The sequence below is a fragment of the Drosophila subpulchrella genome, chromosome X, assembly GCF_014743375.2.
Source record: "Drosophila subpulchrella strain 33 F10 #4 breed RU33 chromosome X, RU_Dsub_v1.1 Primary Assembly, whole genome shotgun sequence".
Taxonomy (NCBI): domain Eukaryota; kingdom Metazoa; phylum Arthropoda; class Insecta; order Diptera; family Drosophilidae; genus Drosophila; species Drosophila subpulchrella.
In genome coordinates, this window is record NC_050613.1 from 1,766,971 (window position 1) to 1,780,189 (window position 13,219).

Below are 13,219 nucleotides of genomic sequence, written 5' to 3' on the forward strand. Positions count from 1 at the left end.
TGGCAAATGGTCTGATTAGAGGTCCGAAGGCGCTATGGCGCTTATATTGCGTGGAATGTTTTTTGTCACCGCAAAATCTATTAGGTATGGGGCTTTTCTGGGGTCTGCTGGCCAGTATGTGGGGCTGCCAGGGGAAACATTGTCTAATTTGTTGCTCGGTTTTATGATTGCTGATTATCTGTCCGTATGAACGGAATCTCGGAAACCATAAAAGCTAGAAAATTGGAATAAGCATAATGGTTTTAGGGGCTCTTAAGCAGCGCAAGTGTATTTTAGCAGGAAGCCATGCCTACTCTAACGCCCACAAACCGCCCAAATCTGTGGGGAACACATTTTCAAAGAGTTACATTTAAAGTAAATACTCTACTCTACTACTCTGTTCTTGCTAGACACTGGGTTAAAATCAATCGTGAATCGTCAATGAAGTCGAAGTAAAGTAGATAAAATAAAGAATGATATTAATTATACCCGTTACTCGTAAAGTTAAGGGTATACTAGATTCGTCGGAAAGTATGTAACAGGCAGAAGGAAGCGTTTCCTCTGCAAGCATTTTCTATCGCGGAAGGCACTATTAAGTGACTTCTAAAAGATGAAAACGATCGTGCGCGATATCGCATTCGGAGCGCGGAAGTGACTCCCTTCGGGAAGAAATGTGCCACTTCGGCGACACTTCTCGAAGTCACTTCTGCGTTACTTCTGGAAGTGTCGCCGAAGTCACTTCTAGAAGTGTCGCCGAAGTGGCACATTTCTTCCCGAAGGGAGTCACTCCCGCGATCCGAATGCGATATCGCCGAAGTAACTTCTGGAAGTGTCGCCGTAGTCACTTATGGAAGTCACTCAAAAGTGACTTTACATATGCTTGTAGAAGATACCTAGAAGAGTCTTTCCCAATTGGAAAATCTTGAATAAAAACATATTTTTTTTTACTTTTTCATATTTTGCATTTATTTTTTGTATACGTGCTTTGTGCGCTTGTATACACGGTCCCTGGCATGTAGGACATTTTGCTTAACAATGTTATTTAGGTCCAGCTCCGTCGACATAAGAAATTTATTAATAACCATTTCTAAAAGAAACAGAAACAAAAATTGTTTTTTGTTCAGTCAAAGTTTAAATAAAGTAAAATACATTACCTTTTACAATGAAATATGTTGAGAAACGTTGGATGCTGGGTTTCTCCGCAGTTACACGCCAAGTAGTGTCCACAGCTAGCTTGTCCGTAAAAAGGTTTCAATAATCGTACAGTTCACGATAAGCACGTAATTTCGCACGATTTGTTGGGGGGACATTTAAATATGTTAAGCAATTAAAAACATTTAGAAAAAAACTAAGCTATATTTTTAAAACGCACAAATTTGATACAAAACCGCACTGTCCACAGACAAATCACGCAACGAAATGACGCTCGGGCGAAAAATAACGGCGTGGGTCAAAAGGAAGACCCAAAAAATTTTCTGAAAAAAAGGGGTAACGGAAAATTACCGCGACCTCTTTTTATCTCGTGCTTTTTTTCCACTAATTTTGCTTTTGTAAAATGTGTACTATCGTCTTCCTATCGTCCAGAAGTGTCTCAGAAGTTACTTCTTCGCGATCCCTACCCTTTTTGTTTTTGTAAAATGTGTACTATCGCCTTTCTATCGTCCATAAGTGACTTGGAAGTTACTTCTACGCGATATATGTATATTTTGTTTTTGTAAAATGTGTTCTATCGCGTTTCTATCGCGCAGAAGTTACTAAGAAGTGACTTCTGGACGACAGGCGATAGAAATATCGCCCTTTTGCTTGCAGGGTCCCCTGCAAGCATTTTCTATCGCGGAAGGCACTATTAAGTGACTTCTAGAAGATGAAAACGATCGTCCGCGATATCGCATTCGGATCGCGGAAGTGACTCCCGTCGGGAAGAAATGTGCCACTTCGGCGACACTTCTCGAAGTCACTTCTGCGTTACTTCTGGAAGTGTCGCCGAAGTCACTTCTAGAAGTGTCGCCGAAGTGGCACATTTCTTCCCGACGGGAGTCACTTCCGCGATCCGAATGCGATATCGCCGAAGTAACTTCTGGAAGTGTCGCCGAAGTCACTCCTAGAAGTGTCGCCGAAGTGGCACATTTCTTCCCGACGGGAGTCACTTCCGCGATCCGAATGCGATATCGCCGAAGTAACTTCTGGAAGTGTCGCCGTAGTCACTTATGGAAGTCACTCAAAAGTGACTTTACATATGCTTGTAGAAGATACCTAGAAGAGTCTTTCCCAATTGGAAAATCTTGAATACAAACATATTTTTTTTTATTTTTAATATTTTTCATTTATTTTTTGTTAACGTGCTTTGTCCACTTGTATACACGGTCCCTGGCATGTAGGAAATTTTGCTGAACAATGTTATTTAGGTCCAGCTCCGTCGACATAAGAAATTTATTAATAACCATTTCTAAAAGAGACAGAAACAAAAATTGTTTTTTGTACAGTCAAAGCAAAAATAAAGTAGAATACATTACCTTTTACAATGAAATATGTTGAGAATCGTTGGATGCTGGGTTTCTCCGCAGTTACACACCAAGTAATGTCCACAGCTAGCTTGTCCGTAAAAAGGTTTGAATAATCGTACAGCTCACGATAAGCACGTAATTTCGCACGCTTTGTTGGGGGTACATTTAAATATGTTAAGCAATTAAACACATTTAGAAAAAAACAAAGCTATATTTATAAAACGCACAAATTTGATACAAAACCGCACTGTCCACAGACAAATCACGCAACGAAATGACGCTCGGGCGAAAAATAACGGCGTGGGTCAAAAGGAAGACCCAAAAAATTTTCAGAAATAAAGGGGTAACGGAAAATTACCGCGACCTCTTTTTATCGCGTGTTTTACTCACTACTATCGTCTTTCTCGTCTTTCTATCGCGCAGAAGTGTCTCAGAAGTTACTTCTTCGCGATCCCGACCCTTTTTGTTTTTGTAAAATGTGTACTATCGTCTTTCTATCGTCCAGAAGTGACTCAGAAGTTACTTCTTCGCGATACATGCATATTTTGTTTTTGTAAAATCTGTACTATCGCCTTTCTATCGCGCAGAAGTGTCTCAGAAGTTACTTCTTAGCGATCCCGACCCTTTTTGTTTTTGTAAAATGTGTACTATCGCCTTTCTATCGTCCAGAAGTGACTTGGAAGTTACTTCTTTGCGATACATGTATATTTTGTTTTTGTAAAATGTATTCTATCGTGTTCCTATCGCGCAGAAGTTACTAAAAAGTGACTTCTGGACGACAGGCGATAGAAATATCGCCCTTTTGCTTGCAGGGTCCGACCCCATAAAGCAGTGGTCGGCACACACATACCATCACAAGTTTGCCTTGCATTAGTGTGAGTGTAAAAAACACGAAGTTGGCGCGCAGCGCGCTGAAGCTTGACGTTTCTCTGTTTTGCACTGAAATTCTCTGCCGCAGCAGCAAAAAGCGCGGCGAAGCTGAGAAAAAAAACACCCGAAGACCCATGCCGAAGTCATACGAACATCTACGTTATACGTGAGCGAGCAGAGGAGGGCAGAAAACTTCCCTATGCTCACTAGATAGGCCGCTGCCGACTAGAGGTGCAGAAAACATCGCTTTTCCGATGTTTTAACAGGCAAACATCGATGTAACATCGAAAAGCATCGATGTTTCTGCACCTCTACTGCCGACCCCTGCCTAAAGTATATTTATTCTTGATCAGGATCACAAGCCGAGTCGATCTAGCCATGTCCGTCTGTCTGTCCGTCCGGATGAACGCTGAGATCTCGGAAACTATAAGAGCTAGGCTATTGAGATTTGGCGTGCAGATTCCTGAGCTTCTTACGCAGCGCAAGTTTGTTTCAGCAGCGTGCCACGCCCACTTTAACGCCCACAAACCTGAAAATATCAAAATTAGAGAATTGGCATTTCAGATTTAGATTTCGGCCGCCCAGACCTGTGGCGCCCACAATTTTCATGCTAGATAAAAAGTTTTAACTGAATTATTTTGGTTTCGTCCATACCTAACGATTGATCCAAAAAAGAATTTGCCACTCCCACTCTAACGCCCATAACTTTTAAATCTGTCTACCACCGGTAGGTAGCGCATTGGAGTCCATTTCCCTTTGGTTCCTTTAGCTGAGTAACGGGTATCTGATAGTCGAGGTACTCGACTATAGCGTTCTTCCTTGTTTTTCATTGAATTCAAAAGAAATTAATTGTGATGTAACGTTACATTTTCAATAAGTATTAAATATTGATTATAATGCTTATAGGCACTTATAACTCTGTCTACTGTCCGTCGGCATTATTGCATTAGTCCTTTTTGCATCCATCCGTAAAAGATATGTCCGAAGACACGAAAGATATAATTTATTTTCTTTTAGTTTTAGGACCATTACGAAATTTCACTAGCGCCACTAGGTTTCACGTTATTTGGCGCGTTTGTTGTTAAATGAGTAACGGTTATCTGATAGTCGAGGCCACCGACTATAGCGATTTCTCTTGTTTATTGTAAGTCTTCGTATTTATATGATAAGACTTGGTTTTTTTCCTGTAGTTAGATATAATAATATAATATTAATAATAAAAAAAATTGTTGAAATGGCTTTTGTGGTTTGTGTCAGAATCATGAACATGCACTGAATTTTGCTCGCCAATGTACTCGTAAATATTTATATATACATATATCTTATAGGGCCGGAACTGTCTTCTTCACTGCGTTGCTAGGAAATTAAATCGCTGGGTTTCCCAAGCTAACTTCCGTTCTCGTAACCCCTAGTTTGCTGTTTAATAAATTATTTCCTGTTTTGTCTGCATATCAATTTTAGTATTATAGTCGCGGTTGCTCCCATAATTTTTAAATTTACTTTACTCCTGTCAATATATAATTATTTAACTAACATCTTAAACCCCTTGGTCACAAAACACATACCCCTAAATAACAAGTTTGGCCGCAAGATAGTCCGCAGGCAGCTGAGGACGGAGAGGAGGCATCCCTTCCTGAATTGGAAACGAAGCCAAGGTAACATAATAAGTTTATACTATCGTTATTTATTAAACTAACTATTTATGTAAATTTACATTATATTTGGCCAGCTTGGACCTTACAATGGAGATCATGGAACAGTGGGCGTCAGTACCTCCCTCCTTTGAGCCCATGAACAGGGACAATCTGGAACCTGACGAAGGAGCAGTGGGCGGTGAAGTCTTTTTAAGCGTTTGCGAGGAGCACGGCAGCGGCAGCACATGCCTCACCCCAGTTAGCTTCGGCATGGATCTAGACCTGAGCATGGTGGCCAACAAGGGCTCCATGACGCTGTCAATGGATGTGAGTGTAGATTTTTTTGTGTTCTTAGCCTATACATTTAAAAACCATTTTATGTGATAAGATGACTAATTTGATGATTTCACCTATGAGTCAAATTCTCCAATTGTGCCACCTTATTCTCGAAAATCACAATTTTGCTTAAAACAAAGATAGCCTCTAGGATCTACGAGGGTTGCTAACTATATATTTCTGGCCTAATAATGAAAATCCGAATATTAATCACCAAATTTATCATCTTCAAAGGTATTCTCCAGCAAAATTTATGCACTTTTGTCGAAGCACTTGAGATTGAGACACCTCCAAAACATGTTTTTAAACACTTCAACAGCATCTTCTGGCTACGAAAATCGTTGACCACGCCTTTTCCTCTTGATGTGCGGAATATTAAGGTACATTGGGTGCCAAGTCAAGGCTGTACCCATCAATTCGACGTTTTGGCCGGTCAAAAATGCGCTTGTTTGAGCTGATGTGTGAGAGCTCGCATTGTCATGGTGCACAATGATCCGTCTTCTTTTGTTCGTTTTTCGAATTTCTCCGTAGACTTCAGGCAAACAAATTGTGGTATACCACTTGAATTGAATTGAACTGAGCGTCGTTGCCCAACCGGAACAGTCGCCCCATAACCAGATTTAACAAAGAAACAGGCTACCATTTGCTTCGAAGTCGGTCGATTGCTGTTTTTTTCGGGCTCATGAGCATAGATCCAGGATTCGTCATCCGTGACGATCTTATAAACATCTTTTAAAACACTGCGATTTTATTTTTTGACAATTTCTATGCGCCAATCCAAATGAGCCTTTTTTGAGCGATTGTCAAATTGTGTGGGATACAACGAGAACAAACCTTTTTTACAAAGATTTAAGTTCAACGATGCACTCTTGTCTTGATACTCCACGTCGAAAGTTGTAAAAAAATTGATTGCACGAAAATATTCTCGTGTGAATTCCATTTTTCTGCCGAGGCAAGTTTTTGATTAATCGTTAATCGATATCAAACGTGGTCACACATAAAAAGTTGTTATATCGATAAAAGTCCGTACTTTTTTTTGGGAAAAAGCCGATTGGTCCCAATATGGCTAGAAGAGACCTACGCCAGAAACTTATGTAGCAGCCCTCGTATAATTGAAAATGGTAAAACTGAAGGGGATACGCTCACAGCCCAAACTGTAAGAATTAGAGCATCCTTGCCTACGCCCAGAAAAATAAATGACCTAAAATGCCCAAAAATAGCCTAGAATTTAGGTAAAATTGGCGTAAACCTGGAGCTAAGTCCAAGTATGGCCTACAATTCAGGACTCCATTAGCTAATATTTTTGGTCACTAATTGCCTTAAATGTAAGCAATTTTGGCCTAGATTTTTGGTAACTGGGTGCCTAAAAATAGTATATATAAAACAAAGATAATTTCTTTGAACTTACAAGAGCAGTTTGCTACGATATAAAAGCATATGGACTTGGGCTCATGGGGATAAGTAGTGCGTCCCTGTTTTTTTTGTTCTCGGGGTTAGAAGTTCGAGTCCTGCCCAAAACACTTTTTATTTTATTTTTCTTTTCTAATAAGTAAATCTGATATATTTTTCAATACAATAATTATAGATAAAATTGGTAAGAAAATATTTAATTTTACCTAAAAAATTTGACTTACCCTAGCGTGTACCCGAACCGGGGTCCTCTCACATCAGAGGTAGACGCCTTACCCATTGAGCCATCGCACCATGTTAGTCATAAGTAACGCATCGGACTCTCGCGCGGTCAAAATAGGTTTTTTTTAGAAAGATACATTATTATTAGGAAGATAAATCAAAATAAAAAAAATTATATTAATATAATGAGTAAACATTAAACATTCTTTTTTCTAAATACCCAATTTTTAGCCATATATGGCCTTATTCCCAAAATGAGCCCCTCTATATGGCCTTTTATGAGTCTAACGCACTTCCGATTGATATGCAATTGGACTAATTCTCAAGTAAATCAATTCTTAAGCATAGGTTAGTCAATTATTTTGTAAATTTTAGTACGTAAGATAAGTTGTTGAATTATACAAGTAGCCAGTAAAGGAATTCCGTTGGCGAAATAAATAAATAAATAAATAAAATGTTCGAATTTGTAATAATAAAACTTAGTTCATGTTTCTTAAATTAGGATCTTAAATAATTGATTAAATAAATATGAGCAATACAATTATTATTTGGTTAGGTCCAACATCAATATACAACAGACATATTAAGCTTAAAAGGATTTTGCTGTCAAATATTTATAGATAAATAAAATAATTTTAAGGCCCGATGACCTAAAATATTGGGCCATTCGTGACAAAAAGCCCAAAAAAATATAAATTTTTAGGCAGTGCATAACCTAAAAATGAACTTTAAGTCGCATTTAAATTTTTTAGGTCATGCATAAGTTAAAACTTGTTTAATTATTTTTCTGGGTCCAGGTGCGCATAAAGATCCTTAAAGTTTTCCCTAATTTTTATATCATAGCAGTTTATTTTAAGAAAAAATTAGTTTATTAAAAAAAAAATAATAGCCCAAAAAAAAATGTAAAGCCCATTATAACTTGGGGGCCAAATTTAAAATGTACTTTTTAACTTTAAAAACTTAAACCACTGCTTCAATTAATATGCTTTTTTATGGAAAGTAGATAAAATTATAATTTTCATATTTCTAGCATTTTTTAAAGAATTTTGTAAAATTATGTGCGATATTGCGTCGCATTTTGATGCAGGAGCAAGACCCAAGAGAGTGAGAGCGAACAAAACAGGAATCGGTATTGACCTCGGTTTTCGCCGAAGTGATGTTACAAGGGGTAGGAATACGAGAGAAAGAGCGGATAGTTTAAGATCAAATTATAAAACTAATATAAAGAATAAGAGAGACCGCAATAGTCGAGTACCCCGACTAACAAATACCCTTTACTCCGCTAAAGCGAGCTCAAGGCAGATGGAGATATGCAAGCAGCAAAGCGACTTTTTCCCGGATTGCAGGGCGCCAACTAGCGGCGATTACAATGTTTGGTCATAACTTATTACGAATGGTCCGATTTGAACAATTTGTAGATCGTTCGATAGGTATTGATAAACAAATCAAAATCACTCTTTCACTTTTAAACCGAGTTTAGAGATATGGGAGTTAGACTGGGCGTGAGTCAATCGGGTTGTATTGACGAAACCAATACATTTCTGTTAAAAGCTTTATTCTGGCATAAAAACTGTGGGCGCCACAGGTTTAGGGGCTTGTGGGCGTCTAAGTGGTTGTGGTAATTATACCCGTTACCCGTAGAGTAAAAGGTATATTAATTCGTCGAAAAGAATGTTACGGGTAGATGAAAGCGTTTCTGACCCTATTTAGTATATCAAACAAAAACACCTCTTAACGAGGTAGAAAGTAGTGGCGAACGCGCCTTTAAAAAAAATTTCTGATATAAACAATTGTGACGAAAAATGATATTACATTCGATAAAATAAATAAACTATATTAAATTTATGATTTCGGCCCGCAACATTAAATATTTATTTACGCACACGTAAATTTTCTGTTGTAGCGTGCCGAATACATAAATTAGACTCGTTGCGATCGGACCATAATTGCAGATTTTCAATTCTGCGGCTATATATAGTAGTTGTCTTCGCACGCACTCTTGCGCGCTTCGCCACTACGTGTACTGCCGTCCACAGTGATATATTCTTGATCAGGGTCACTAGCCGAGTCGATCTATCCATGTCATTCTGTCTGTCCGTCCATGTGAACGCTGAGATTTCGGAAACTAGAAAGATGGGACTTGTCATGTAGATTCTTGAGCTTCTTGTGCAGCGCACGTTTGTTTAAGCAGGGAGCCACGCCCACTCGAACGCCCATAATCGCCCATAACGCTAGAACCTGTCTAGCGCGCACATGAGATTTTGTTCTTATTATCATTACCCATCTACATGGCAAAAATTGTTCAAATCGGCCCATTCATTAAAAAGTTATAGCCGAATTATAATCAATACTTTGCAATTCAATCGAGATTGCACAAAACATGCCGCAATTCAGCTGTTTTCATAGGCTACATTAGAAAATAGGTGGCGCTATAGGCTAGGTGTGTTAGTGAAATAAGCAGAGTTCCTTTAAACATACTTTCATCCCCCTCGCACTCCCTTAAGCTGAGTAACGGGTATCTATATATACTGTTATAACAGTCGAAGCCATCGACCATAGCGTGTTCTCTTGTTATACCCGTTACTCGTAGAGTAAAAAGGTATATTAGGATCGTCGGAAAGTATGTAACAGGCAGAAGGAAGCGTTTCCGATCCCATAAAGTGAGATTACGGAAACTATGAGAGCTAGGATATTGAGGTTCGGCATGCAGATTCCTGAGTTTCTTGCGTAGCGCAAGTTTGCATCAGCAGGGTGCCACGCCCACTCTAACGCCCACAAACCGCCCAAAACTGTGGCTCCTACAGTGACTGAAATGCATTGGTCTCGTCAATACCTATCGATTGACACAAAAAAAGTTTGCCACGCCCACTCTAACGCCCATAACGCTTAAATCAGTCTACCGCCCACATAACCATATATTGAGATCGCGGGTAGAAAGTGCTTTTTAATCTCGCTTTGCTGCTTGCATATCTCCATTTCCCTTTGGTCCCTTTACTGAGTAACGGGTATCTGATAGTCGAGGTACTCGACTATAGCGTTCTTCCTTGTTTTAATATACAAACTTTATTTGTTTGAAATTGCCTTCATAATGTTTAAATTAACCAAATAGGCTCGGGGAAAATGAGCAAAACGAAACGGGGTGACGGGATACCGGTAAAAGGCGAACGGATAGGTTAAAAAAAGGTGCTAAAATACAAAAAAGAAAAATAATTTGTTGCATACATACAAAAATATACAGGGGTTCTACAGAGATCCGGCGCTGAGTCGCTAAATTGGCGTTCTGCGATTTCTGTGGCACCAACAATCGTCTTTCGTTTCGCGGAATTAAAAACAAAATGTATTCATGGTTATGTTTTTATTTCGACCATTTTAAATCATTTTATGGAGGCCAAATAATATACAGTGTCTTAGTCGCGGTGGAGAAAGCAATTTTGAATAAGTGCAAAGAGTTTTATAATCTTGTTTGTTAATTATTAGTTTCTTAAAGACATTCTAATAATATCTCTCTGCCTTCCAGGGATACGAAGATGATGAAGATCCAACTTTGTCAGCGGCCACAACACCTTCTCTGCCGGCAGACTGTGAGCCGCAGCTAGAGAGCTGCTATTGCTGTCCCACACACGCAGAGGGTCCTCCGGAAGTTTCCAGCGATGATCCGCGATTTGGGTTTGCTTTGCCCGTTCGCATTACCCAGGCCTCGCCGGAGCATATACGCCGTGCCCATGATACCGTCTCGCCAAAGATCCAGAAGCAGGTCAGCATGTTTGAGGGCCATGTCCCTCAAGCAGCGGGGCAGGAGAAGTCCGAGGCAATCGGCTCGGTTGGGGGCGGAGCAATTCTACACGCCTCCATTAACCTGCCGACTGCAGGACCGCATCATCTGCGCCAGGATGCACGGCTACGAAAGTTTGAGAACCTCACGCAGTCCACCTCGAACTCCAACTTTCCCTTTGAGAGCAACACGCTCAAGCGGGTGCCCATGCAAGCCACCGATGACTATGAGAACGTGAGCCACACCCAGAGCTGTACAGACCTGAAAAGTGAAAGCGGCACAGTCCTCAGTGGATCACCGCAGCATCAGAGAGGTGTCTATAAAAAATGAGTAACATTTATATTTTTAAATACCCTTGCAGCAAGTGTTTAATTTTTGGTTAGAAATCAGTTTAAAACATTTCCAACAGTCTAAAAATATGTACAAGCTTATCGATTTTGAAAACGGTAGTGATCGGACTTTTATATTCATTAGCTCTCATAGGAACGATCGGAAAGAAATTAAGCGGTTTTTGAATGCGGGTTCGTAGTTTTGATGTCTACACTGATCAGGGAAAAAAGTGCTTTCTGACCTATAGCTATCATTGACCATCCGTTCAACGGATGGTAGAAAGTGAATGGATCTCTGTGGGATGACGCTATAAATGGCGTTCTGAAAAATTTTGCACTCCTGATGATACATAAAACGGAGCGTTGTGTTAATTCCACCGAAAGTGGACTGCAAAATTCAAAGCAGAAGGCTGAAAAACGTAATTATGCTCACACATGGGGGATAATTGTTTTTGCTTTAACGACTTTTAAACACACCTTTCGGCCAAAGCACTAAACTTACAACTTTATTAGAATTTAATTTTCGATTTTGTATTTTAAATCACGTTTTGACCAATTTCGGCGCTTTGAATGACTGCACTCTTCCAGTTTCCAATCACAAACGAACGCACGCACAAAGGAAACGAACGAAACCAACGATTCAGTGTGGTAGCCATGTTAACAAGGAAAGAAATGATACGAAAACCATAAAGTATCGTATAATTATCGCAAATGGGCTCGAAAGTGATTACAAATTTCGCGGATTTCTATCATTTCTAAGTCCGTTTACGATCACTTTGCGATAGTTTCGCTTTACTATCGTACATTGGTCTACTGGGTAGGGTCGGGAATGCTTACTTCTACCTGTTACATACTTCCCGCGAATACAATATACACTTTTACTCTTCAAGTATCGGGTACACAAATTTAAGTTGACGGTAACGCCGTAAACTACCAGCCCACCGATTTTCTAATTTTCGGGCAATTTCCGATTGCATTCATTGCATGGTCGATTTTGCCCTGTGATCTGAAAAATTCGCCATTACTTACACAAAAAATTGCCATTGGAAATTGATGTTTTCCGAAGATAATTTTGCGCTGGACACGATAATTGAATTAAATTAAAGCGATAGAGGTCCGACAATTTGTTTTTAACTTATCCAAATTTTCTAAATTTAAATAAAAAAAATCAAACTTATTATTTTTATGACACTAGAAATAGAAATTGAATAAACATAATCTTACATTAATTAAAACAAAGACCAAGAAATCGAACTTCAGTTATATAACCCTTAAGCTTGTAGTGAAAATATGATAATATCTCGAAAAAGTTTAACTTATGCACAAATGTATTTTATTTTATACAGGGGCTGGAGGTGAAGTCCTGACCGAGCGGAAACCACCTCGAGCTTACTACGGCCGTATGATCAATGCGTGTTGCTCCACCTCGGCCTCGCCGTCCCCCTCGCCATCCCCCTCGCCGGGAGCCCTGATTGTCAAGGAGCGATTCATCGAACCGCCAAAGAGGGGCGTCGTTCGCGGATATCATGGCAAAACACAGTCCATGGACGCAGACTTCCTGTTCAACGAGTTTCTGCTGCTGCCGGGAATGGCACCCGCTAAGCTGTCGTTTGATAGCTCTGATATCGATCAAGCCAGCTATGAAGAGGCGCCTAGCACCTCTAAAAAGAGGCACTCATAAATTGCAGCCCACTACAAATCCTTAAAGCACTTGTATTCCTAATCCACGCAAATGTAACTCACAGAAGATATCGCTTTTTCGGGAGCTATCAAATGGATATACTAGCTATCGAACTCATTAATCTTAAACAAACTGTTTGTTGTTCTTGAGCCAAGAAAATTTAAAAATAAAGGTTATACATATTTTTTGTCCATAAGAAGATGGGTTTTATTGTATGGTATTTTGTATTGACAATTGTTATTAACAGTAAGATTTCAATTAACTCTACGAGTAACGTGTTTAAAAATTCTCTTAAATTTTTTAAAGTTTTGCGTTATCTTAAAATGCAACTGAATTACAATTCATTTTTCTTGATAATAAAAATTGTATCCTTAGCTTACGAAAACTTGAAAATAACGTGGAGTGTGTCTGCATTGTACAGCAACTATTCCACAATAAGTTTACCCTAGACAACAATCATTTGAACTGAACGGAATGCAAGA

The 13,219-nt window shown here is 39.3% G+C and overlaps 1 protein-coding gene across 15 annotated transcripts in view; it reads left to right on the top strand.

Moving 5' to 3' along the window:
• The window catches only part of LOC119556210 (inositol hexakisphosphate and diphosphoinositol-pentakisphosphate kinase), a 65,876-nt gene extending 52,943 nt beyond the window's left edge, over positions 1-12,933 (top strand). For 12 of the 15 annotated variants that reach the window (XM_037868176.1, XM_037868178.1, XM_037868175.1 and 9 more), the window contains 4 exons: positions 4,933-5,008; positions 5,083-5,314; positions 10,473-11,040; positions 12,403-12,933. In XM_037868176.1, the coding sequence (XP_037724104.1) occupies positions 4,933-5,008; positions 5,083-5,314; positions 10,473-11,040; positions 12,403-12,737 (1,211 nt within the window). In that variant the 3' untranslated portion in view covers positions 12,738-12,933. Of the gene's footprint in view, positions 1-4,932; positions 5,009-5,082; positions 5,315-10,472; positions 11,041-12,402 lie in introns of those variants that run through there. The other 3 variants (XM_037868185.1, XM_037868186.1, XR_005219964.1) reach the window with 2 other exon arrangements.
• The last annotated feature ends 286 nt before the right edge of the window (positions 12,934-13,219 follow it).